This window comes from Astyanax mexicanus, chromosome 11 (genome assembly GCF_023375975.1).
Source record: "Astyanax mexicanus isolate ESR-SI-001 chromosome 11, AstMex3_surface, whole genome shotgun sequence".
Taxonomy (NCBI): domain Eukaryota; kingdom Metazoa; phylum Chordata; class Actinopteri; order Characiformes; family Acestrorhamphidae; genus Astyanax; species Astyanax mexicanus.
Window position 1 is genome coordinate 26922436 of NC_064418.1, and position 27967 is coordinate 26950402.

General features: G+C 36.0%; 2 protein-coding genes and 1 long non-coding RNA gene across 4 annotated transcripts; all 3 read left to right on the forward strand.

Annotated features, from left to right (window-relative positions):
- The first annotated feature begins 7211 nt into the window (after positions 1-7211).
- LOC125805066 (uncharacterized) lies at positions 7212-12925 on the forward strand. Its single transcript, XR_007441344.1, has 2 exons — positions 7212-7278; positions 12724-12925. It is a non-coding gene; the product is annotated as an uncharacterized LOC125805066 (long non-coding RNA).
- Positions 12926-14172: 1247 nt separating this feature from the next.
- Positions 14173-16940, forward strand: LOC125804976 (prostaglandin F2 receptor negative regulator-like). Its single transcript, XM_049485107.1, has 4 exons — positions 14173-14197; positions 14993-15400; positions 15699-16115; positions 16792-16940. The coding sequence occupies exons 1-4, from the start codon at positions 14173-14175 to the stop codon at positions 16938-16940; spliced, it is 999 nt and encodes a 332-aa protein (XP_049341064.1).
- Positions 16941-24487: 7547 nt separating this feature from the next.
- LOC111189495 (T-lymphocyte surface antigen Ly-9) lies at positions 24488-27868 on the forward strand. 2 transcript variants are annotated; one of them, XM_049485410.1, is made up of 5 exons: positions 24488-24608; positions 25252-25542; positions 25696-25941; positions 27069-27323; positions 27420-27868. In XM_049485410.1, exons 1-5 carry the CDS (start codon positions 24551-24553, stop codon positions 27467-27469), a joined length of 900 nt encoding a protein of 299 aa, XP_049341367.1. In that variant the 5' UTR covers positions 24488-24550; the 3' UTR covers positions 27470-27868. The 2 variants fall into 2 exon arrangements, with proteins under 2 accessions (XP_049341367.1, XP_049341366.1); XM_049485409.1 differs by having other exon boundaries at positions 24491-24608; positions 27033-27323.
- The last annotated feature ends 99 nt before the right edge of the window (positions 27869-27967 follow it).

Sequence of the window (27967 nt, forward strand, 5' to 3'; positions counted from 1 at the left end):
CTTTACAACCACACACTTAAATGTATCTATCGAGATTTTAAATGATAGATGAACACAAAGTAGCCCATAATTGTGAAGTGGGATGAAAAAAATACATGGTTTGCAAAAAGTTAAATTAAATAATTAAATAATAATCAAAAAAATTTTAATGTACCAAAGTATTATCAATACTTAGGTAGAGCCACCTTTCACTGCAATTACAGCTGCAAGTCTTTTGGGGTTTGTCTCCACCACCTTTGCGCATCTAGATACAGAGATTTTTGTTAATTCGTCTTTGCAAAATAGCTAAAGCTCAGCCAGGCTGATGGAGAGTCTCTTGCCCCAGAAGCTCAGCGGGATTTTGGTCAAAACTTTCTTGGCCATTCTAACACATGAATATTTTTTATGTAAACCATTACACTGTAGCTCTGGCTGTATGTTTAGGGTCATTGTCTTGCTGGAAGGTGAATCTCTTTCCCAGTCTCAAGTCTTTCGCAGCCTCTAACAGGTTTTCTTCCAGTATTTAGCTCCATCCATCTTCCCATTAACTCTGACCAGCTTTCCTGTCCCTGCTGAAGAAAAGCATCTCTACAGCATGATGCTGCCACCACCATGTTTTACAGTGGAAATGGTGTGTTCAGGGAGATGAGCAGTGCTACTTTTCCATCACAGATAGTGCTTTGCATTTATGCCAAAAAGTTCAACTTTGGTCTCATCTGACCACAACACCTTCCTCCACATGTTTCCTAGGTCCCCTATATGGCTTGTGATTAACTGCAAACAACACATCTTATGTCTTTCTTTCAACATTTCATTTTACAATTTGTGGAGTGCACAATTTATAGCTGTCCTGTGGACAGATTGTTCCACATGAGCTGTGGATTTTTTCAGCTCCTCCAGAGTGACCGTGGGCCTCTAGGCTGCTTCCCTGAGCAGGGCTCTCCTTGCTCAATCTGTCAGTTTGAGTGGACGGCAGATGTAGAATACTTTTTCCATTTTTGTATGATGGATTTAACAGTGTTCCTTGGGATGCACAAAGCTTGGAAAGTGTTTCCTGTTTAAATGCTTCCACAACTTTATTTCTGACCTGTCTGGTGAGTTCCTTGTTACTTATGATGCTGTTTCTTTATTAGCATTCTCAGGTGTATTTATACATAGACTAAATTGTATACATTAATTGTATTGCACTGAGTTTTATCAATGGGTTTCAGAGTAAATATGCCTAAATAATTGTGCATGTCACAATTTTCAGATTTTGATTTGATTAAAATTTTGGAAATCATGTATTATTTTTGTTCCACTTCACAATTATGGGCTACTTTATGTTCGTCTATCACTTAAAATCTCAGTAAAATACATTTCATTTTGTGGTTTCAAAGTGGCAAAAGGTGAACAAATGTGACATACCTCAGCAACATACCAATAATAATTCTAAACCGATTGATATGTGTTTCATTATTCATGCCATTACATTTATATAAAAGTTTTATAACAAACCTTTTAAAATGTGCTTTGGTTTATCTTCTGGCCTGCACATTGTGATATTGTGATACTGTAAATGGAATATACCCTGCATCAAAACACTTTTCTTTTTTATTTTACTTTTTCAGGTCATGTACTTTGTCAGCTTGAATACATTGAAACTGGAAAAAGCTACACTTTTAAACCCAGCGTAACCGCAGCTCATGAAAGCGTTCTTTGAAAGTTCAATAATGAAAAAGTGGTTGAATATGAAGATGGTAAAGTGAAATGGTTTCAGTTTAAAGATCAAGGACAGTTTGATGAAAAAACTGGAGACCTCACGCTTAATGGGCTGAAGAAAACTCAGAGTGGTTTGTATGAGTCTGAAATCCTGTTGCGTGGGACACTTCAGACTAAAAAGTATGAAATTCAAGTGATTGGTGAGTGTATTAAGATCTACAAAGACTTGGCAGAGTTGCATGTTTAGCCATTCTAAAAAGAACACTTTTGGCACATTTTACTGGCAGATGCTGTTCCACAGCCACAAGTGACCTGTATCAAAAACAGTGAAGGAGAAGTGACATCTCTTGAGTGTTCAATATACCCAGAAGTTGAGGTGGTTACATTTATATGGTCTGGGGCCGGTTTCTTTAAATCACCTGGAAAGACACTTCAGATCACTGCCGTAACAGATCGTACCACAACGTATACCTGCACCGCAAAGAATCCAGTGAGTGAAAAGCATAGTGAGATCTTTTTGAAGGACTGTTACCCAGGTAAGGCTTTCTTTTATAAAGGCAGAGAGTATTTATTTTATTGGCTTTATTCCCGGTTTTCAGTTTATAATGACAAAATACATGAAAATGACAAAATGGTTGTTGTGTGATTATCCATTGGAAAAGCTCAAATGTGCAGTTGATGTATTAAGTGTATTCGTTTCTTTATTTTTTATTATGCAGATCAAGACACCTCTGCCATTGTCGTAGCTCTTGCAGTTTCCTTCACTGCTATTCTGATCACTCTTCTAGCTCTGATCTACTACAGCCGCTGGAGGGGGCACAAAGACATGGACATGACTTTTACCATAGTTGAATATGCTGAAGATTAAAGTTTGTGAACAACATACTAGAAATCACTTCTACATAAAAATGGAAATGTACATTCCGATTATTTTCACTGAGATTTTAACATTCTATAAAATGCTCTTCATGTTGATGATGGTTTTACTCTTTATGTATATTAGAGCCTTTGCAGTTACCTTTGCAGTTGCAGCACCGTGACCTCCAGTGGACATTAGGTCTGCCGCCTCTGTTTCAGTTTTCAGAACTCTGCTTTTTTTTATCTGCTCAATGTTTCGTGTTATTATTAGTTTTTTATGCGCTTAGCTTTTATTCTTTTTCTCTTGGATTGTAATTGTACAGCACTTTGGTTTTAAATGTGCTTTATCAGTAAATTTTACTTTTACTTTTACTATCATGAATGATACAAAACATGCATTGTTTGAATACAACCAGTATAATAAATGTTTATTTGCTGAATTTAACCTATTCAACAAAATGTATTTTCTCCTTAAATGTGTAGTATATTTGAGTGTATTTCCTGTGGATCATGGTTCTGTGAGACATTCCTAACCAGTGGAAGAGCTACACATACTGATTGTTCAAAATATAAATGTATTGAATACAAGATGTGCATGTTTTGCTAGACTGTATAATCAGGCAACAAAATAAACATCAAAATCATAACAGATAAAGGCTGTGTTTGTTTTGCCAATGGCTTGACTTACAAATATATTTATTTTGTTTACAATAATTATTTTTTATATTGTATCATTTTTTTTGGATTCCATGTGTCAAAAAATGCTGTAGGTCAGTGGTTCCCAACCCTGATCCTGGAGAAGCTGCGGTCTTGGTTATTTTCATGGTTTTCTGCTATAACACACAAGTTTTAACTCAGGAGGGTTTGTTGATTAGCTGATTGGTGAACAGTATATATGTGTATGTGTAGGGCAGGGGGTCCTCCAGAACCAGGTTTAGGAACCACTTTTATAGAGGTTTACAATGTACAAACAGTACAATATTTTTTTACAAGCACAAAACATATTAATGTTTTTTGGAAATCATGCAATAAACTATATAATGCAGATGATAACTCTGTCTCATTTTTGTTGTTCGATTTAGTAGCAAAAAATTATTAATACTACTAATAAAATTAGTATGAAATTGAACAGGAATTTAAAATTACAGGGAAAAAGAATCATTTCTAACACTAATGATAAAATATCAGAGGTGTTCGGTTTTTAAAATAATACATTAATTATAATATTTGGTTGACTTGAGTGTTTATTGGTTTTGTTGTGGAAGGTGTGCATTGCTTTAAGGCAACTGTAGTAAATTTACAAAGGGTGTCACGATTTCGATATTTTATCGAAATCGATCGAAATTATGTCATGGTCTCGAGCCTCGAAGTCAAAAAGATGATCGACGATCCCTCCCTCTAAGCTACCGAGCAAGCGTGCACGCTATGCAAATGGTGCAGCACACTGTAGCCGACGCTGCGGACATTGTGACTGCTTAAAGAGCAGCCCTTTCTCCAGAGAATGTGGACATTCTCATCTTCTTAAAGAAAAAACTTTAAAATATAAAAATAGCAGTTGTTTTGTCTAGCCTCAAATATGTTAATAGTTTTGGTACCTTAATGAGCATCTTTCTCTCAGATAAAGTTAATAATATATCTTTATTAAAGAAAAAAACTTGTCAATATCAGGGAACGAAAAAGTCTTAAAGTCTTATTTTTCATGTTTAACTGTTATAGTAGGATAGAGTTCAGTTTGTTAAGGTTCTAATTTGTTCTATTATCTTGTACATGACTGTTCCTGTATTTTTTTATTATTTATTTTGTTATGTTGCTGTTTTAATAGTGCACACTGCTGCTACCAAAAACGCCAATAAATGGCATTACATATATATCTTAATTAAATTATTTAAATTTACCATTAGTGCCTAATGTGGTGTATTACTGATCACTTGTATCACTTTGCATCACTTATATCAAGCCCACCTTTTGAAATAAGATATTGTAAATTTTATTAATCGAACCAATGAATGACCATACACTAATCTAAAACTGGCATAGGCCTCTCTGCTGTAAAAAAAGAAAAAAAAGAAAAAAGAAAATCGAGAATCGAATTGAATTGTGACCCTAAAATCGAATCAAGGATTTAGAGAATCGTGACACCACTAAAATTTACTGTTGGTGTCTGGAAAGCTGAAGCCACAACCACAAAATAAAATACTCTTTCTTTCCCTTTCTTTTGCTTTATAATTGAGTCTTTTGCGGTGAATGTTCACAAGCTCTTCAAAGAAAAAGTAAAAAAAAAGTTTTTACAGTACTGCCACTCTCCTACAACATCAAAGAAAACCTACACTGAATAAATGTATTTAAGGTATTAAAGTAATAGTTTTTTATGTACTACATGACTCAAAAACACCCATTGGGCCTGTCAGTCATTTGTTAGAAACAGGAACCAAAAAAACATCATATGCATGTTTTAAATACAACCAGGGGACAGAACAGTGGCTCAAAATGCACTTTAAAATGTTTAAAATGCACACCTATGATCATTTATCTGAAGTTCTTTAGAGAAATACACTTTCTTTTGCACATTTTGAGGTATAATAACCGTTCATTTTCTGTAAGTAACTTATTAGAAAAAAATTGAAAATGTTTACTCTACTCAAACACATGCTAAATTTAAGAGTGTTTCCTGTGGAGCAGAGTTTCAGAGACACCCCTAGGCCACACACTGGACCACAACCATGAGTCACACATCCTGTACCTTTAAAATGCAAACGTTGTGCATTTTTGCTAAACTGCATAATCAGGCAACACAGTAAAATATAAAATCATACAGAAGGCCATAAGGCCATAAGACTGCAGAACAGCCAGTAGCATACCTGTCAAATCTCCCGTTTTGGTTGGGAAACAACCGTATTTTACCCCTCTTTCATGCCGTCCTCCCTTATTAATATTTTCCAGTGAATTTCCAGCATTATATTATAATTTATACAACAGTTAGTTTCGTCCTCACAATCTTAATGGTTGATAAGTGTTCTAATCATGCTTATATTTGTGATAATCATTTTCTCTAAATCGGTATCACTCAGACATGTGGCCGAGTAAAGGCATATACATTTTTGTATCATCACCTCCAGCTGCAGCACCAGCAGCATTAGCTTAGCACAAGCTAGCACGTAGCCAAGGCATGTTCCTCAATCTATCCGTTACCTTGGCCACAGTCTGATAGCCGGAACAGTAACCAGCCAGGCTGAGCTATCTAAAAACAGGCAGAAATGCTCGCAAACGTGCAGCTTCCACATGAATACGAGTCTTGAGAGTTTAAGCTTTATTTTAAGGTCCTAACAATTACCCACCATCTTAACTTTCCCTATTCTTCGGTAATTCCCTATTTTGATTTCAAGCTAGCATTGGTGGTGTTAGCCTGTATAAACCATCCACTGTTTTGTAGTTACAGTTCTGTTACAGTTCACTTGTTGTGGAAATATTTTGCAAGTGGTAGTTGGTGGCGAGGTTGGTGCCAACAGCGGGAACAACCCTGGAACAACAAATCAGAAGGATGGCTTGATGCGAGAAGAGAGAGGGCATTCCTACCAAAAAACAACATACTATAATAATATGTATGCATACATACTATGTACATATGTATAATACCACTGATCACAACAAAATAGTATTCGCCATACAAATAGTGTGTGTATATATATATATATTTATATGTTCTAGAACAACGTATGCTCCCACCTAGACGTCATTTCTCAACACCGATTATTGCCTTGCCTCTGATATTGGATCTTCTGTGTATTACCTGGACTGTGTTTTCACTACTGCCTTTTGGATCATCTCTGCTACTGGATACCTCATGTATGAACTCTGGACTGTCTCTCGTTTATGGTATGGTTTTGTCTACATTGCTCCTGTTATTGGTGATTACCTATTTTTCTGTACCGACTACGTTTTACATCTGTTTATTTTATAATAAACACTGTTTGATCATTATCTGCACGTGTCTGCATTCTGTACTTATCATGACAACTGAATATTCAAAAATATAGTCAAAATAGCAATAGTGTATTTTCACCTGAAAACACATGAAAACGCATAAACCCAAGTACTAGATGTAGAAAAAAACGAGAAAAAAAAACAGGTGAAAATATGTGGACAGATCAAGCATAGAATATGAAGGTTGGAGAAGGATTTTAAAATATCACAGTTACATTGATCTGTACTAAAGTTATTGTACACCTTTAACATGTTTAAATTTAAATGGTGTTCATTGCTGGAGTTATCTGACAAATTGAATATTTTACATTTAACCCAATCAAAAATACTGTATACACTGTCCAACTCCACAGAGATGTAATTAAACTCTGCCCACTCATTTACGTCTTTGGTAGGTGTCGTTCGTTATTTGACGACTCTTAGGCCTCCCTTAAAGGGAAGCCTTGGGCTAGCTTAAAATAGACTCTTAAAAGGTTATCTAGTCATGCATCACTACAAAGCTTTAAATTCAAAAGAAGATAAAATCAACAGACGAGTGCCTCAGTTAAAGAAAGGAGAAGACTTCTTTCCGATGTTCTAAGATGATTCTTTATTGTTCTTCAGTCAGGAGAATTCAGTCTTCTGATCATACAAAGCAATACACACACTTTTATACAGTATTTGGGTGAACAAAGGTGGGGGCTTTTGGCACACCTGTTCCTCACTTGGGCACTCTTCTCGTGAGAGAAAGCTAAATCAGCAACGTCTGGGTGAACAACGGTGGGGGCTTTTGGCACAAGTCAGACAAAACCAAGGTCGCCTCTACCAGCACCTCGCGCCTTGGTACAGACTGTACAGGCCTCAGAGAAAGGGTCAGACACCTGTTTTAACAGACTTTTTATCCAAATATATTATTATAAAGGTAATATAGCATATATTGATCACCAATTTAGGGCCCACATTCCCCCCTTGCGTGGGATTTATCCCACGCATCAATTGTGGTGGGATTGGTTAAGTTATTTGCTGTTATCTAGTAAATAAAGATCAAGGTTTGAACTTAGTTTTAACATTTTTAAGGTGCAGGTTCCGTGCTATTTATAAGTCCCAAGCCCATATCAAGCCATGCTGATCCGACACGATTTGCATACATAAATGCGAGCAAATATGACAGAGTAGTAGGAAATACATGATTATACATAGCATCTATAACACCAAAACAGATGAATAAATGATGGTGTAACTACAAAAGGTATGAAGACTCACACATGATATGGATCAACAAAATGGATTACATACATAGGATATATAAATTGATGAGTATATATGATTGGTATGTTACTAAATGATTATATATGTAAGTCAAATAATAATATATTGTCCATCAGGAGGGTCAGACAGGCCCAAAGGAATTTACACATCTCAAGTATTGAGATGGCCATTTATTACAACTTTTTGGTATAAGTATCTTACTTTGCCCCACATTCCCCACCTCAGTTGGAAACTGGCGACTAATCGAGCATAGAGCGGCACGTCAAACATGGCACCTGGCAAAGCTACCCAACGTGACCCCACATTCAGCAGCACACCCCAAGAACCAAGGGTTAAGGCAAACCACCCCGGAACAAAGTCAAGGATGGCCAACCCCCCTTAGAACCAAAGGCACTTTGCCGATGAGAGAGTAGCGACGTCATTTGGTGGCTTCCCGGAAAAGCTACCTCATGCTAGTTCCCCTATGGGATTTGTGTAGCGTTACCAAGACAATGCACAGTCAAGAGGCTCCTCTTCACGCCTTTTCAGAGGATGTTGGGAACGCGAGCAGAGAAAAAGTATAACCCAGAAACAAGCCTAGGTAATGAAGGGTCAATTAAGCCTGTCCCCCCTTGCGCACAATACACATATGTAACAGTAAAACATTTCACCAAACAGTGAAAGGCACTCTTGTAAAAAATAAAGAAAACACACAATCAATTAAAATGGAGCATTGGGACAAAAATGCAAAGGGTGCTTGATTAAGTTGTCCACAGAGTTGGAGAAGAAATGCAAAGATCAAGAAACGAGTACAAAGTTCAAATCCAGAAAACAGTAAGTAGCAAAAAGGTAAAACGATGGTCTTCCGCCTTTTGTGACTTTACGCCACGTAGAAAGGCACGGTGCAGGTCAAGGGAGAGGTTACTAGCACTTCACCCTGACCCGTAGTCTCCAGGGAAAGGGTCGAAGGACATAAAATGACAAGTCAGTCCGACATTAGAAGAATAAGTAAATGTGAAGCACAGCGCATTGGACAGTAAGACCAGAAATATTTTGCTTAACCAAAATTTTTAACACAAGGCACAACAAAACAACATCAAAATAAAATAACATACGAAAGAATCATACCCAAAGTAATTAACATAGCGTTCTATTGACCAGAAAATAAACAGGAAAAACAAAGAAATTGAGCAGCCTGTGAGTTTTGTACATTGGCGTGTCAAATATATATAGATGAATTACAGAAGAATATGTAAAAACTTTGATGAGATTGCATACAAAGTACTGTGTCATATGAACTTACAGAGCATTAATGGGGGTTAACATTTAATTTCTTATAATTTACAATCAAAACCAGAAAAAGCTTATATGAAGCGACCGTCCCAATCACATTTCACAAAGTTAGATCTGTAATACAAATAAACAAATTAAGTAATTTATTTATCAATCATGTATTGATAATCCACCCCTAACAAAAACATTTTGTCCCAAAAATGAATGTTATATGGTGCCATGCCATATCACATTTTTATTAATTAATTAATTATTATAATTGTTATTATTTTTAAATGGGCAGTTGTCATTTTAACTCATGTTTATAGCATATTATTCACAAATTTAATACTTGTATAGCATTCGCTCATCTAACACAGTTGCAGTTCACTATAGTACACCTGAACATTCAGTTTCAGCACAAAATAGTCCAATAGTAGAGTCATATATCATAAACACATGAGTCTTCAGTTTGTGTTTTAAGTAGAAACCAAAATGTGTCGCAATATTTACTAGCCCACTGTTTATAATTATACATCAACAGCTTTCAGATCCAACATTGTTTGGCTTATTTTCATGTCAATAATATTCATAAAAAAAATGCAATGATTTACTAAAAAGGAAAAAAAAAATAGAATTCCTGTATCTAAAGTGTAATGAATACAGTAAGTGGAGTAGCTAATGTATTCTATGTTGAGCATGATTCACATGTTATTCAACAATTTTGTGATTCTGCTGTAACCGAAAATGGTTTCAGTCATTTGCCAATCCAAGTATATTTGTTAGCTCAATGCAGACAATACAGATTTTTGCATTCAGATTGTTGTGTGATGTGATCTGTCATATGGTGTGACACCATGTCTTATGGTGTGAGTTTCAGAATGAAAAAATAAGGATTTTGTAATTTATCATAACCTCATCAACGTGACAGATGAGGAATAGTACCAGCAAAGGTCACATTATTTATGGTACTCTTTTTACAAGGTGTTCCATATTGAAAGAATTTGATTAAAGTCTTTCCATGTGTGAAAGAAGCAGGATAATTTGACTTGCATTATCGCCTGCGTGTAGGTGCGCAGTGTGTAAGAGTGCTTTTCAGTGTGCGTTTGCAAGAGAGTATGTGAGAGTGTGTGTGTGTGGGTGAGGGCCTGTCTGCCCCTCTCACGCCCCCGGTCTCTCCTTCCCTCTGCAAACTGAGATTAACTGAATGCCTGTAAAAATGAATAGACTAAGAGACGCACATATTATTAGGCAGTAATGGCTTTGTTTGCAAACATAGACTAATATAAACATTCATTATTAATTTACGTACTATTAATTGTAACTTACTTAAGTTCCTAACGACTTTTCAAGGAAAATAACACTTTCACTTGTAAAACATATTGAGCAAGGGCTGAAACATTAAATCATATTCAATCTCAGTATAGTCATAATTCTTATATAATCACCCTAACAATATAAATTTGAAGCTCATAAGCATGTTTCCATAATTATTAGCATCCATTTTTAACACATTTTTATTGATAAGTAATACTGAACACTTCACTAGTATAATTATCAGTGACACTCACTGTTCTGTCCCTTTAGAGGTAGATCAGAGCTTATTTTTCAACACTCTTCGTTGATCAGCGTTTAACCGCAAACATCTCTGTCTCTCCAAAAGGCTCATTATCGGGAATATCTCAGTCTATGTCTCCTCAACCGTTATGACTCGGCTCAGGAGCTCATAAAAGTTATATTACCATTAAATACAGTATATTGGGGTCTATGGAATCAATAATATTTTATACTTATAATAACTGTCTTTGTCCCGTTATATTAGTTGTACTGCTCGGGCTCAAAGAAGCTCATGATAGTTTATAAACAAACATATAATTTACAGACAAACAAACAAACAAACATTTATGTTTTTAGCGCTTTTCTCTTGTGTCATAGATCTATTTAATTCTTGTGTATTTCCTTGCTCTGTGCTTATAAATTTACATATATTAAGAGCTCTGTATATACTAAAAACATTCAAGATGGTAACCACAGCATATGCTTTTAAACAAAGACAGTAACAAACAAACACATAACATTTACCTTTCCCAGGTCTCTAGAGATCTCTGTTATTTATTTGTCTCTCTCTCTCTCTGTCAACACTCAACACTCTATCAAAACTTCCTGTTAGGCTTTATGTAAACAGATACTATTCTAACAACTCTTCTCAGCACACGTCTGTGCTAATTAGAGTAGTTCATTCTATGCAGCAATATTGCACAGCAATAATGTACATATATCAAATTCAACCATTTCTAACAACATTTACATACATGCAATCACCTCTCTCCTGGGAATCAAACATCACAAACCCTTTCAACACTGACACACTCATACATGTGACAATAATAATTTACACAAAATGATCATAGGTACCTCTATGTTGCACAGCCATTATTTTAATATTTTAACAAAAATGGAGATCTCAGACATTATTAAAGACAGACTGTAAACAGACAACACAAAACATATACCCTGCTAGTCAGATTTGAATAGCCTCCCTCGTCTCTTTTGTCAGTTACAGTGGCGTTCTGCACTAAGCGTTTTTCTCCGAGTGAGAATCAATCTCCGCTGTAAAAACAGTCAGGATAGAGTGTCTCAACTTACGCTCATGGAACAAAGAGACGGATTTGGTTCCTTATGACCTTCTGTTAGACAGACAGGTGTCCAAATCTTTTCCCCTTTATCTCTTATTACTCTTTTCTTAGGCCTTTTTGGCGCACGCTCTCTCTCAGGCGTCGCTCTTATTATATTTCTCTTTAGCGCACGCTCTCTCTCTGGCGTCGCTCTTATTATATTTCTCTGTTTCTCATATTCTGTTATCAAGTCTAACGTTGTGCTTTCAAGATCGCACCTTATGACGTGTCCCGTCTTTAACGCCCGGGAGATGAAACATACAACATACACTTAGACAGACATTAATATACAATTACTTATTGTAATTTACTTAAATTTTGGTTAATTTTACTTGAATTTAGGCGTCTAGACGCTAAAAATGCTCATCAAGTATTTCATTAAATTTGATCAATTGGTTTCAATTTATATTGTTATACACATATTTCTAAACATGTATATATCTTTCTTTAAATCATAGCGCTCGTCTGCTTGTTATTCAATTAAATGTTACTTTATCTTTTATAAAGTTTTAATTTTTCTTTTAACTTCTAAAGCAATGACATCTTTGTGAGCAAGAAAACACACTATTTCTTTTTCAGTAATTAAATTGAAAAAGGTTTTATGCTCACCTTTCCTTCAGCATTGAAGTGAATTGTCTTTCTTCGCCACAGGATGTCAACAGCTGTTTGTCTCTAATCGTTATTGCGTATGGGCTCTTTTTAAGGCCCCTTTTAGTTGGGCGCCAAAATGTCGTGCGTTATTTCACGACTCTTCTAGGCCTCCCAGAAAGGGAAGCCTGGGCTAGCTAAAATGAGCTCTAACCTGGCTAGCTTAAATGAGCTCTAAAAAATTATCTAGTCATGCATCACTACAAAGCTTTAAATTCAAAAGAAGATAAAATCAACAGACGAGTGCCTCAGTTAAAGAAAGGAGAAGACTTCTTTCCGATGTTCTAAGATGATTCTTTATTGTTCTTCAGTCAGGAGAATTCAGTCTTCTGATCATACAAAGCAATACACACACTTTTATACAGTATTTGGGTGAACAAAGGTGGGGGCTTTTGGCACACCTGTTCCTCACTTGGGCACTCTTCTCGTGAGAGAAAGCTAAGTCAGCAACGTCTGGGTGAACAACGGTGGGGGCTTTTGGCACAAGTCAGACAAAACCAAGGTCGCCTCTACCAGCACCTCGCGCCTTGGTACAGACTGTACAGGCCTCAGAGAAAGGGTCAGACACCTGTTTTAACAGAACTCTGACTTTTTATCCAAATATATTATTATAAAGGTAATATAGCATATATTGATCACCAATTTAGGGCCCACATAGGTGACAACTGTTATCTATTTTTCCTGAAGTTTCTGAAATTTTACTCAATTATAGACTGTAACAAATAAGCCACAAAATCTAATCAATTAATTGAAAGTAAGAATTCACACTTTGTTTGGGAACAGAAACAGCATATTTTGAGTAAATATTACCTAAATTAAACACCTGAGACACACAAAAATAAGAAGTATGTTACACAATAGCTTTCACATTGGCTCCTGCTATCATGTATTTGCATAATTGGCAAAAATGGCTAAATTAGCTAAAAAATGGGAGTTGAACAAACACTACAGTGACTCAAAAGAAGGAAACTGTGTCAAATGTTTAAATGTTAGACTATTTCGGAAGTGTTCATTTAACTCCAAAGTGTGTGGAGTTATAAAACCATAAACAAAAGAGTTGAAAACTGTCTTGAAGTCTCTTTCTGTCTCTTAAATTCTCTAAGCCATTGACAACACATTTAAATTAAATATGCTAATACGTTGATATTTCTAGCTTCTATTATTTACCACTCCACATTAAATGTATGTGATCATTGCACCATTTCAGATGGAGAAAAAGAGATCACTGGAAAAGAAGTTTTTTTTTTTTTTTTAGTTTTTATTTACAAAGAACTTTGATTGAATAAAGTGCATCTATATGTTGCACAGGACCCGTAAATTAAGTCGGCTTATTGGTTACAACAAGAGGACCAAATGAAACTACTCTGGCAACAAAAAAGAAGTTAAACACCACAGTAAAAAACAGGAACAACTTGTGTGAGATTGCATTTTGCAGGGGCATCCTGCAGGGCAGACAAGAAAACAAAACTACATTTTTATTTTAGATGGGCGTACTGGTCAGTGTATACACACAAAATCCCCTTAAAATATCCAGCCAAGCCATAGTATATGTAGAGATAGAATAGTGATAAAGTGATAGTTCTGATGTATTCTCATGACCCATTTGGTCTCAGTCACCTGTAAGGAACAGGAAACAGTGGTGAAAACTCTCATTGGCTGATTGACTAAGAAGCTGTGCTCTGGTCCTGAGCCCATATAAAAAGCATAGAGCTGCTGTGAATGTAACATACTTCTGATAGTTTTATATTTAACAACAAGGGGAAGTTGTTCTACTAACAGAATGTGTGAAACTCAGAATATGATGAAAATGTTCCACCGAGTGCAACTCTTAATGGTTTTTACTCTTCTGGGTGCCGGTAAGTAAAATTTGATTTTTAATTTAGAATTGTTCATTATTTTAGAATGAATTTAGATTATGCTGTAGTCACAGTGACGAGATTAGATTATTATGGTTTAGTTAGATAGGGAAAAGACAAATAGTAGAGCCTAGACACTCAGAGAGCCAATCTTTAGATAAAACTACTTTTACTACTACTATGTATGCAGAACTTTATAGATTAATGCAATAATGCTTTGACTAAAACAACAATCCACTAGCATGTACTACACATACTACACATTCAGTTCTAAATAAGTATTGCTTTGTGACTGTACATACCTTGTACTGTGCGCAAAATTAAAATACAGTGGCTTGCAAAAGTATTCATACCCCTTGAACTTTTCCACATTTTGTCTTTTTACAACTACAAACTTACCAAGTAGCACATAATTGTGAACAGAACGGAAATGATACATGGTTTGCAAAATGTTAATTTAATAATAATCTGAAAATGTACAAATCTATTCAGTTCCCTATATAAAAACGTAGGCTATGTATTTACTATGTCTCTACCAGCTTTGCACAAGATTTTTTCCGTCTTGCCACAGATTCTCAATAACATTTAAATCAGGATTTTGACTGGGTTAATCTAAAACATGAATATTTTTTTATCTAAATCATTCCACTGTGGCTCTGGCTGTTTGGTTAGAGTCATTGTCTTGCTGGAAGGTGCATGTCCTTCCCAGCTTTCCTGTCCCTGCTGAAGAAAAGCATTCCTCTTGTGTACCTTAAACAAAACAGGCAATAGACTAAGAATCTTCTTTTTTGAAAGATGACGTACATGTAGATGATTTCTGTCCCTCTTTTTCAGCTGTGCTGTGTGAGAGCCGGGTGGTGAAGGTGGTTCCTGGTCCATTGGTGCGTGTAGAGGGGCAGACTGTGTCTATCCGCTGTAATGTTTCAGATTATCAGGGTCCCAGAGATCAGGACTTTGAGTGGAGCTTGGTTTTGGAGAGTGGAGATGTCCAGCTGGTTTCCACTTTTGATGCCATGTACCCAGACAGCTCAGTGAAGGATCGGGTCAACAGCGGAGACATCACTGTGAAGAAACTGTCAGATTCCTCTGCAGAGCTGACGATTCGAAAGGTCCGAGCCTCAGACAGTGCCACCTATCGCTGCTCCACTCCCAGCACTGACTCGGTCACCAGTGGGAACTACTATGCAGATGTGGAACTCAGAGGTGGGTCATGATATTTTAAAGTTCTTTCTCAAAGTGATGAGATGCATGAAAATTTGTTCCAATCATGTGCAACATGCAGTTCTTTTTGGAGCAGGAAAAAAACATGATATTTAGGTTTTAGCTAAGATAGATCAGATCTATTGAAAAAGTGAAGCTTTCTGCTTGATTAAATCATCTGCAGGTCTGCGGTAGATTATAAACTATGTGAAAGTTAAGTGTACCTTTAAATGGAAACTTGAATAAGTTAAAAACTTCACGTTCCTTTGGGTATAAAGGAGCTGTAATTTATTGTGTGCAGTGATTGGAGACACGCTAAGGGTGGTTGGAGCTGTTCCTCAGCCACTTGTGTCCGAGGGCCAGTCGTTGGAGCTACACTGCAATGCCAGCCGGGCGTACACAGTAAACACCTTCCTGTCCGTCACCTGGTCAATCAAAAAAGGGACCAACCCCCTTGAAGAGATCTTGACGTTTGGGCCGGGCTGTGAGATGAAGGTGGGCCAAAATTATGTCCAGCGCTATGCAGATGGTGCTCTTCTTCTGGACCTACCTGGGGGAGGTTTCTTCGGCCTGGTCTTAAAGGGGGTGAGGCCACAGGATCAGGGTTCATATGTCTGTACAGCCAGGGAGTGGACAAGACAACCTGGGGCAGGAGAGAACTGGCACAAGATTCTGGAGAGGAGTGAAGAAATGGGGAACGTTTCAGTCATGCCCTTAGGTGAGTAACTCATTTTGCCAGTTTGTACATGCAAAGGCAGTAAGTAGTTCACACTGAACAGATGAGTCACTGTAACTGAAATCAGTGGAGCTGTGTAAACGTCAAGAGGAGCTTTGTTACGTCACACACAAAAGCTGGAGACATTTTAGAAATGTTTATTTGTGAAACACCTAATGTAAAATAACATTTACTGAGAGCAATCAATAAATATTTTTTTTCCAAAAAAATGAACATCATTTGTAAAATGTAATCACTGTCCAATCAGAATCCGCTACTGAACCTGGGGTGGGGCTGAGAAAACAGTTACAGTAAAGCCCAATAAGGTGAATCATCATGTTAAAAATATAACCAAACACACACACACACACTACCCGGAGCAGTCCGCACCAGCAAACCCCAAAAAACTGTCCAGTGATCGGATCTCTGGACTGATCACACCTAAGCTCTCATTTTTCCGGTAGTTATTAAATAGTTAGTTATTTTCTTTAATATTGTAAGTTATTTGATTTAAAGTGCTTTCATAAATATTTAAAAATATTTTATTTTAGTTTTACATGTAAAAAAGTGTTCAAAATAAAAAAGGGAGAAGTGGTTGTTGTGTTATTATTCATGGGAAAGGCTCAAATGTGCAGTTAATGTTTCAAATGTGTTAATTTCTTCATTTTTTACTATGCAGGTCAAGACACCTCTGCCATTGTCGTAGCTCTTTCCGTTTCCTTCACTGCTGTTCTGATCACTCTTCTAGCTCTGCTCTACTACAGCCGCTGGAGGGGGCACAAAGACATGGACATGACTTTTACCATAGTTGAATATGCTGAAGATTAAAGTTTGTGAATAACATACCAGAAATCACTTCTACATGAACAGTGGAAATGTACATTCCAATTACTTTCACTGAGATTTTAACATTCTATAAAATGATTTTGCCATTATTATGTATTTTGGAGTGTTTAGTTTTATTTTCTTTGTCTTGGATTGTAATTGTACAACACTTTGGGTTTAAATGTGCTTTATACATACATTTTACTTTTACTATTATGAATGATATAAAACATGCATTGTTTGCATACGACCAGTATGAGAACTGTTTTATTTGCTTAATTTAACCTATTCAACAAAATGTATACTCTCCTCAAATGTTCAGGAAGCATTTTCAGTGAACACAATGCACCGTGCCATCTGCCGTTGCCAGCTGAACCTCTAAAGTTCAAAAAGGAAGCCATTTCTAAGCAAGCTCCACAAGCTCAGACATTTGCACTGAGCCAGGGCTCATTTAAAATGGAGTGTGGCAAAATGGAAGACTGTTCTGTGGTCAGATGAGTCACGATTAGAAGTTCTTTATGGAACACTGGCACGCCATGTCATCCGGACCAGGGAGAACAAGGATAACCCAAGTTTTTATCAACGTTCCGTTCAGAAGCCTGAATCACTGATGGTATGGGGTTGCATGAATGCTTGTGGCTTTGGCAGCTTGCATGTCTTGAAAGGCACCATTAATACAGAGAACTATGTTCAGATTCTAGAACAACATATGCTCCCACCTAGATGTCATCTCTTTCAGGGAAGACCCTGCATTTTTCAACAAGATAATGCCAGACCACATTCTGCAGCAATCACAGCATTATGGCTACATAGGAGAAGGATCCGGGTACTGAGATTGCCAGCCTGCAGTCCAGATCTTTTACCTATAGTGAACATTTTGCGCATCATAAAGAGAAAGGTGCGACAAAGAAGGCCCAAGACGATTGAACAGTTAGAGGCCTGTATTAGACATGAATGGGAGAGCATTCCTATTTCTAAACTTGAGAAACTTGTCTCCTCTGTCTCCAGACATCTGTTTAGTGTTGTAAGAAGAAGGGGGGATGACACACAGTGGTGAAAATGACCTTGTCCCAACTTTTTTGGGATATGTTGACGCCATGAAATCTCCACATCATTGCATTCCATTTTTATTTACAATTTGTTTAGTCTCCCACCTTTTTGGAATCCAGTTTGTAATATAAATTACTACATATCATGATACTATGATAATGAACCTCGGTTGGGCTAGGTTATGGCCGGTAACAGTGTTCAGTCCACAGTCCACCATAAACTCCACTCATCTATCGCACCACCAAGCTGCAACATCGCTACCCCTTACAATTCATTATTCTCCCTGCACTTTACAGTCACATTATCCTGTCACATACTTTTGGATATATATCCAATTGTCCATGTGTAAATAGCTATGTATACATATGTATATTCAAAGTTAACTTACTGTCTTCATCAGCACTTTAACATATGTATAGGGCAAGTTACATGTGAAGATGTGTATTTTCCATATATCTATTTCTAGTTGTATTTATTGTGTTTCTGTTACTGTGATGTATCTGGTACCTGGTAAGTTTTTCACTCACCTGTCTACTTGTGTTACCGTGATACTGCATTTTGATGTGATTTAATTTGATTCCCTTTTTATAGTTTTTATAGTTTTATCTACTAAAGAGTTTCTTCCTCTCTCTTTTAGATGAAGTTTACTGTATATATTTACAGACACACGTATTCACTGCTCCAATACTGAGCTGGGGTTGGTTTCCTGAAAACGATCAATCTTAGCAAATAACGAACGAACTAACGAATGACGTGAGTAAAGAACAAGCCAGTTCTGCGAGTGTTTCCCAAAGAGCTTCGCAAAGTGAAAATTAACGAAGGAGTTTAAAGAACGCCTTTGTTGACTCCTCCCCCAAAACAGCGCACTCAATCGATCCACAATTATTGATTCAACACTGCCAATATGCAGTATTTATTCACTATTACACCCTAAAAACGTAGAAATGTGTTGTAATCATCAATATTATACATATTCTGAAATTTAAATTACAAAAGGATGTACTTTGGCATTAATAAAATACTCCTAAAGATACATATGACTAAATAAATACTCGAAAGTCTAATCTATTTAAAAATAATAAACTTTTTTACTTTTCTTTTTTAAAACTATTATTGTTAGTATAATATATATATATATATATATATATATATATATATATATATATATATACTAATATTATTAATAGTAATCTGGCGAATAATATCAATTTATTATTATAATAATAATTTATAATTATTAATAATAATATAAAAATATAATATATAAAAAATATAAAAAATTATATAATAATACATATACGTATGTTATATATATATATTAAACCAACATGAGTATGCTCATCCAAATCACCATCTCAGTTGGGTTTAAGTCAGGGGATTGTTAAGGCCATGCACATTTTTGTTTACTAGATAATTCCATATGCGTCAATTAATAGTTTTCATGGTTTTAATAATAATCCACATTATAAAAAAAAAAAAAACATTGAATGAGACGTGTCCAACTTTTGACTGTTTTTGTATTTATATACATATATATATATATATATATATATATATTTGCGAGCTGATACACCCCAGACTTTGCCCAGATGAACGGCCACAATGTTGGTTAGAATCACCTGATTAAGGAATAATATTAAATATTACATTCACCGATGCCCTTTACAATACGTGTAGGTGTGATTAAAGACACCGCAAGCGTCCCCTGCACCGGACATACAGTACCAGGAATTTTCCCAATAGCATGTAAATATATAGTGTTGTGCTGTAATTCCCGGGCTGGTGGGAATTGTGTATAGTTGCGTTTATTCCACAGTAACAGCCTGATTACAGAATCCACGGACTTGGTGACTTTGCAGCTTTGCTTAGACCGTGAACATCCTCTGCAGGAATCTGGATTTTAATAATGGGTTTGCCTGTTTGGACTGTGGGAGGAAACCGGAGCACCCGCAGACACGGGGGAAATAATATAATATAATATAATATAATATAATATAATATGATATAATATAATATAATATAATATAATATAATATAATATAATATAATATAATATAATAGTAACAATAACAATAATAATATAATTTATTATAATTAAGAGTAATATAATATAATTGCTTCAACCACGGAAATTAACATTTTTCTCCCTCAAAATTGGCGGTCCCTGGTGTTTAAGGTGCTGAACTGCAAGTCGAGTTCCCCTAAAGAAGCTCGTTAAAAATAACGACTGGGTGAGAGCACTCGTTAATCTGCGAGCGAGTTTACGTAGTACTTTAGTTACGCACGGGTTTGGGAAACACTCTTTAATTAACGATCAATCTTAAGAACGAGATAACGACGTTCTTAGCGTTACGAAGCTTTCGGGAAACCCACCCCAGATCAATTGTAGGCTTGTATGATCATAGTTATTATAGATACAGTATCAGGAGACAAATGTGATATTTTTTATGTGATATCATTCCACATATCATTCAGGAGGTTATATAAAAGCATACTGTAACGTACTGTAATTTGTACAGGTACAGTTCACAGTACAGATAATCAGCATTTAAATTGCTGTAAAAAGATCTACCAAAGATTTAAAGCTCCCTCTAGTGTTAAAGAGACGTAAAAAGCAACTCAAACTACAAGTGTACGCTGTAAAACATTGCTCTGTAATAATACAGTAATTGTATATACTGTACTTTTTCACATTTTTTTTTTGCTTTATAGTTAATTCAAGTAGTTATAGTTATTTTACAGTGTCTGTACTGTATAACATTAAATAATTGTGCTGAAAAGCTAGCTATAAAAACAACCTATTGAATCTATCTAATACAGTTGAAATAACAATTTGCATTTACTCTATTTGGGGTTCACCCCATATTGTGAGTAAATATATGTACATTTAAATTAATCCAGAAATGAATCCAGTGTTGCTACAGTTATAAGCATGCAAGTACTCAAGTACAAATTCTTTATTACCTTTCTTAAGTAGAAATTTTGGTTATCTATTCTTTACTGGAGTATGTCACATATTAGCCTGTCTGTCCTGTGTTTTTCCCTCTTTTGGTTTTCTGTGCTCCTGCCCTGTTTTCCTGTCTTGTGTTTCCAGCCATGTGCTTTTTTGAGCACATGGCATTGTTTTGTTATTGTTCTGTCTCCACCCTAGCCCCGCCCTAGCCCAGCCCTAGCCATTAGTGTTGTCACCTTGTGTCTTGTTTGTAACCCCGCCCCCTCATTACCTGTCTTCACCCTCCTTGTGTATAAATAGCCTCTTGTATGAGTGTTGCCTTGTGGAGTCTTTTGTATCTATGTGACTGTGTATTCGTGAGTAGAGTTTGTGTTTTGTGTTACTTAGAATCTTGGTCAGTTGTTTTGTATTTTCTAGTTATACTTTGTTTAAAGTTAGAGTTTCTAGTTTAATTAGTTTTCCTTGCATTTGTCTAAGTTTAATCCTTATCCTAGTCTTGTTTTTTTTTGTAATTTTTTCATAAGTTTTTAGCGTTACCCGTGTTTTGTTTTCTGTATTTATTTTTCTTGTTTATTTAATAAACACAATTATTTATCTGCACTTACGTCCATCCTCTCCATTCCTCTCATTCGTGACAGAGTAATTATTTTTCAGACAACTTTGTACTTCCACTCAAATTTTAAAAATAGCCTTGTTACTCCTATTTCATTTAAACTTGTTTTTATTCTGGCTTCTCGTCGTAAAAAAAAAATAAATTCAAATAAATCCCTCCATCCAGAATTAACTTGATTGTTTTTGGATGATAAGTGTAAACATGTACCATCCTGACACTGTATTGGTTTATACATGATCCATCACTCATGCACACATCACGCCCATGCTCCAGCAAGAACATAGCAGACATATAAAGCATAGTATGAATATGATCTGTGGCCTCTACTAAACTTTTTAAATATATTTACATTGTACTAAAATCCATTCATTTTCAATGGGCATATACAGTATACATCTGCAACAGGTGGACTAGTGCATCCAAAAATTTTCAACATTAATATTTGATTAACATTTTAGTCAGTGTGGCTCAAGACAAATGGCTCAAGACAAAGCACACCACATCCTCTGTAAAACACGGTGGTGACAGTGTGATGGAGTAGGCGTGCATGGCTTCTAGTATTACTGTGTCACCAGTGTTTATTGAAGATTTGACAGAAGCAGAAGGATCAATTCTGAAGTGTTAGGTACTGTGTTAGGAGCTAGGTACTGTGTTAGACAATTAGCTCATACTAAATGTTCTGAAATGCCAATAGGCTATCTAGCGCCACAGCCCAGTGATAGTAATTTGACAGGGTGACCATGTCATGGGTGCCTCCTGAAGAGCATTCCTTTCTATTGCTAATGCTTTTCTTTTTAGATGTCATCAGCTTTTAAAAATGGAGCTAAAAATGATAGTAACCACAAATCATGCAAGAGACCTGTCTCTACATTGCAGATGTTAGCTGAACATCCTGGGCAGTATACACAGTACATTTACCAGTGTACATACATTTAAAATTAGCCAGGTTGAATAAGCTTGAACGAAGCTGATATTTTTAGGTGCACTGCTTTTTGTTATTTTGAAACTTTTTGAGATTAAATGATACACTGTATTTGCACACTGGCTCAGTTGCAAGCTTGAAAAGTACTGTCCGGAACAAAAGAAAATAGCAAAAACATTTCCATAATTGTTTTAGAACTAACTATGCAAGACATTTGTGGCAATTACAGTCACAGTAAACCTCCTGGCCAAACAATACAGGCAACAGCTACAGGGGTTGGACAATGATACTAAAAAACCTGGGATTTTTTTAGTTGTGGGAGGTTTCAGGGCTCAATTGGAGCAGCCTGGTGGAAAATCTTCATTAATTGAACATTGCACCAGTAAGAGCAGAGTGTGAAGGTTCAATAAGCAGGGTAAGAGCACAGTTTTGCTCAAAATATTGCAATGCACACAACATTATGGGTGACATACCAGAGTTCAAAAGAGGACAAATTGTTGGTGCACGTATGGCTGGCGCATCTGTGACCAAGACAGCAAGTCTTTGTGATGTATCAAAAGCCACAGTATCCAGGGTAATGTCAGCATACCACCAAGAAGGACGAACCACATCCAACAGGATTAACTGTGGACGCTGTAAGAGGAAGCTGTCTGAAAGGGATGTTTGGGTGCTAACCCGGATTGTATCCAAAAAACATAAAACCACGGCTGATCAAATCACGGCAGAATTCAATGTGCACCTCAACTCTCCTGTTTCCACCAGAACTGTCCTTTCGGGACAATAAATTATTGTGGTTTAAAACCAAGTTTTCATTGTCTAACCCCTGTATTGAGTGGCCTAACAGTGGGAAAAGGTGGTAAATCACCTATTTTCTACAAAGAAGGTTCTAGAACTTTTATTAGCAGTACAACATGGAGCTAACACTCATGTATATGCCTAAAAACAAGTTATACACTTAGTAGAACTCAATTAACAATTAATCCACCCTAGATTACCTTGAGACATTACTAGCAAGGATTTTGCACATTTATAACAGAGAGCTAACATTAGAATCTTAACTAAAATATCAACAATATGAAAACATTTACTCTTAATCACTTTAAACATTAGGTAATCCACTCAAGTCAAAGAACGCACAGCTTCTACCCCTTTCTCCCTGGCCTTACTAACTCCACTGAACTGTGACACAGCACTTGAGGCCTTGAAGCACTTGAAGGTAGACGTATAGGAACGGTCTTTCCAACAGTAACAGTGCCAAAGCTCAGTTATAAACTGTATTGTTTTCCATTTTTTCAATATGTTCTACTATTTCTCTCACTTTCTTTTCAACTGTATAGAAAATATTCATGATGTACTGTTTAGGCCTATTTATACTTAGTGCAACAGATGAAGCAAATCACTTTAAAGGATGTAGGATTGAAGGATTGAAAGGATGTGGGGCTGGGGTGTGAGATACTGCATGGCAACTGCAAATGATTTACATTACCAGACTTCTGTTTTTGACACAAGAAAGAACAAACTAGCTCTGAAATTAGAAAATTATCCACACATTAATGACTAGAAGATTGGGAGAAGCCAGTGACAATGTGATGCTAAAAATGATATGACTTGATATGGGATATTTTAAGTTAGATAATCAAACTAAAATTGAACTAAAAGCAATGAGTAGACACAAATCAGACAGCAGCACAGTAAACAGTTGTGGCAGCTCTGTACCAGGCATTTTCACAATAGGTCAACTGTATAAAAGGTAATAATGGCCCCATTCACTCAGTTCTAAAACACTGCAAGAATCTCATAAGCTAGGCTAGCAGAACTGACCATACAATGATAAATGCTTAGGGACTTTCCCCCTCTTTTTTTTACTCTGTTTATATTTAAAGTCTAAAGGCATTTGTTTAATAGTCATGCCACTCGGCCTCATGTTTTTGAACTCTGGAGTCTTATTGGCTGAATACAAAACAAGCTGTGCTGTGGCCCTGAGCTTACATAAAAAGCACAGAACTGTGATTTTTAGTTCACATTTTACATTAGGCAGAAGTGTTCTACCAACAGAAAGTGTGAACATTGGGAATATGATGAGAAACAGTTGTAACTTGCAGCTCTCATTGTTTTTCCTGATTTTGGGTGTCAGTAAGTAAAATCCTTTGACCTTTTTAAGTGTTAATTATGTTTAATTTAAATTGTATAAACATCCATTTGTATAGACATATCTTATGCAATAGACCTTTCTAGTATTCCTTTTTTATATTATTTTTAAGTTTTAATTAGCTCAAAACAAATGAAATAATATGTCTTGATAATTTGTTTGGATTTTAATTAGTTTTTTTATTTTGTTTTAGTGCATTTATATATAAAAACATGAATATGAATACTATATAAAAACACTGGTAATGTTTCATATTTTAATATTTTCCCTACTATACAGCTACAAAAAAACACTAGATTAACTAGATTGATACAGTTACTTCAGCGCACAAATCTTGTGTGTGTGTGTGTGTGTGTGTGTGTGTGTGTTTGTGTGTGTTTTTGTGTGTGTGTGTGTGTGTGTAATCAGTAGACAAATCTAGGAACAGTGTGCTGTGATTTTGATAAAATATTTTTTCTAAGGGCAAGGTCTTGGCCCAGGCAAACACTGTGATTTTGTAAGTTTATTTAAGGATTAATAATCACCTAAGGTATAAGCATGTGAGCATTACCATGACATTTCTATAACATTTATATTACATGTACTTTATTAAGCTTTTAACAATGATTCAAAACATTTTTTTTTCAGGTGATGTATTCAGTGGGACTGAATATGTTGAGACAGGAAGAAGCTACAGTTTCAGACCCTACATAAAAATTAGAGTTGAGGCCATTCTGTGGAAATTCAATAATGAAAAGGTGGTTGAATATGACGATGGTTTGCTGAAATGGTTTCAGTTTGAAGATCGTGGAGTTCTTGCTACAGAAACTGGAGTTCTTACACTTAAAGGGCTGAAGAAAAGTGACAGTGGTCAATATGAGGTCGAAATCCTGGGGGGTGGGATTCTTCAGACGTCCAAGTATGATCTTAGAGTGATTGGTAAGTAAGTCATAAAACAAGATCTATAAAACTAACTTGCACACTAACTCATCCTAAAAATCTGTTCCCTCAGATAAATATAGAGTAGGCCGGTCATGGTGCACATTAACCAAAAAACAATTAAAAAAACAATCTGGTGTATGTTATGTTCAGATGCTGTTTCACAACCAAAAGTGGCCTGTATCAAAGACAACACAGGAGAAGTAACATCGCTCGAGTGTTCAGTGGATTTTAACATTCCATCAGTGTATCAGTGGACTGGGCCAGGTGACATGAAACACACTGGGAGAACACTTAATATCACCAACAGCACAGATCTTACTGCTGTCTATTCCTGCACTGCAGAGAATCCTGTCAGCAAGAACAGCACAGAGTTCTTGTTGAAGGAATGTCAGACAGGTAAAGTTTTTTTTTCCCTAAAACTGGAAATTTCACTATTGACAGCAACCAGCTTACTTACCTCTCTTCATAGTGTATTGACATAGCCATGCATAACAAGAGAGAGAAAGTCCTATAATCATTAACATTTTATACAGGGAAAAGTATTCCTGCGGTTGTTGAACTTATTGCAGTCTCTTTCTTTGGCATTCTGGTCGCTCTTGTAACTCTGCACTATTACAACTGCTTAAGAGGAAACAAAGGCATTTATATAATAATTACCGTTGTTTGTTCTGAGAATAAGACAGTTTCTGAATATAGTATGACTTAAGGATTTTTTTGCTCTTTTATGAAGATGAAAGCAAGTTTTTAAAAGTCACTTTGGGACTGGCCTATAATGAACCTCATCATTTACTAAACACTTTAATCAACACCCCATGATTACTCTTCTTTTTTTGTTTAGTCATCTGAGCTATTTTAAATGAATATTGTAGATCTAATAGAACTGTGTAATTTTTGCTATTATGGTAAATCCACCTTTTGCTTTACCATTCTAATCTTTTTTTTTTTTTTTTTACTTAAAATGGGCATTCAAACGAAATATTTATCATTCTTACCCCTCAGGCGTTGCAGCAAATTAATGAAATTTTGATTTGAGTTCACTTAAAGTATCTTTATTAAACTGTAATACCACATTTTGACAAATTGATAAATCTATATGTTAAAAATAGTGTAAAATCATAAGATTTTAGATGGAAAGTTTTTTAGTTAATGGAATAGAACTGAGATCTATCTCATGGGTTTATATAGTAGTAACTGAATTGTGCAAACAGTGTGAAAGACACAGTAGTAATGTATACCACAGGGATCTAAATACAGCTCTGTGTATTACACAATATTAAACTTTTTCCAAATAAATGTACACATAGTACACCTAAAGCACAGACAATTTTCTCACCGGTATCCCATTAATTCCCATTCATACCATAACATTCCCAGAACATTTATATCACATGTACTTGTGCAGCAATTTAGACATTTTCATCTGTGCCTTGTTCAGTGACGTGATTATGTAAATGTACCCTGTCTCAAAACACTTTCTTTTTTTTTAGGTGATGTATTTAATGGAACTGATTGTGTTGAGACAGGAAAAAGCTACAGTTTCAGGCCGAACATAACAACTAGAATTGAGTCCATTCTGTGGAAATTTAATAATGAAAAGGTGGTTGAATATGAAGATGGTGTGCTGAAATGGTTTCAGTTTGAAGATCGTGGAGTTCTTGCTACAGAAACTGGAGTCCTTACACTTAAAGGGCTGAAGAAAAGTGACAGTGGTCTATATGAGGTCGAAATCCTGGGGGGTGGGATTCTTCAGACGTCCAAGTATGATCTTAGAGTGATTGGTAAGTAAGTCATTAAGTTCTACAAATATTTGGAACTGAGAAACAAACAGCAGTGATGCACACTAACTCACTATTTCTGGCATATTTTACCTTCAGATGCTGTCCACAGCCAGTGGTCTGTATCAAAAACAACAATGGCAAAGTAACATAATTCGAGTGTTCAGTGGACCCAGAACTTCTGGCAGTGTTTTAGTGGTGGCGAGAAACACACTGGAGATATACTTCAAAACTCCAGATCAACTGATCATAACATAATATATTACTGCACTGCAAAAAAATCCAATTAGCCATAGGAGCAGAGAGTTTTTTTTTTTGAAGGAATGTTACACAGATAATGCTTAACTTTAGATGGATGTCAATGTTCTTGAATAAAGACTTAGGTATCTGTTTAAATCTGTGCTGTATGTAGTGTGAAGTAGAGAGCAAAAACTAGGTTATATTGCAGTGTTTCAGCCTAAATTAAACGTTTCTGCAGATTCCAGCATCTGCTTTGTGAAACTTTTTCTGTCATGTGTTCAAACAAAAATTACAAGATCAATTAGAAAGATGTATTCCTCTTTCTCCTGCTGTCGTCATACCTCTTGCTATTTCCTTCAATAGTACGGTGAACACTTTTGTAGCTCTTCTCTACCACAGCCACTAGA

What these genes read in the sequence shown, in the direction of transcription:
- LOC125804976 (XM_049485107.1), top strand. Translation starts at nt 14,173, where the DNA reads ATGGTTTTTACTCTTCTGGGTGCCG. An exon ending in TTTTACTCTTCTGGGTGCCG is followed by an intron (nt 14,198 to 14,992) that starts GTAAGTAAAATT and finishes CTTTTTTGAAAG; the next exon opens with ATGACGTACATGTAGATGAT. An exon ending in TGCAGATGTGGAACTCAGAG is followed by an intron (nt 15,401 to 15,698) that starts GTGGGTCATGAT and finishes TATTGTGTGCAG; the next exon opens with TGATTGGAGACACGCTAAGG.
- LOC111189495 (XM_049485409.1), top strand. Translation starts at nt 24,551, where the DNA reads ATGATGAGAAACAGTTGTAACTTGCAGCTCTCATTGTTTTTCCTGATT. An exon ending in TTTCCTGATTTTGGGTGTCA is followed by an intron (nt 24,609 to 25,251) that starts GTAAGTAAAATC and finishes TTTTTTTTTCAG; the next exon opens with GTGATGTATTCAGTGGGACT. An exon ending in GTATGATCTTAGAGTGATTG is followed by an intron (nt 27,324 to 27,419) that starts GTAAGTAAGTCA and finishes TTTTACCTTCAG; the next exon opens with ATGCTGTCCACAGCCAGTGG.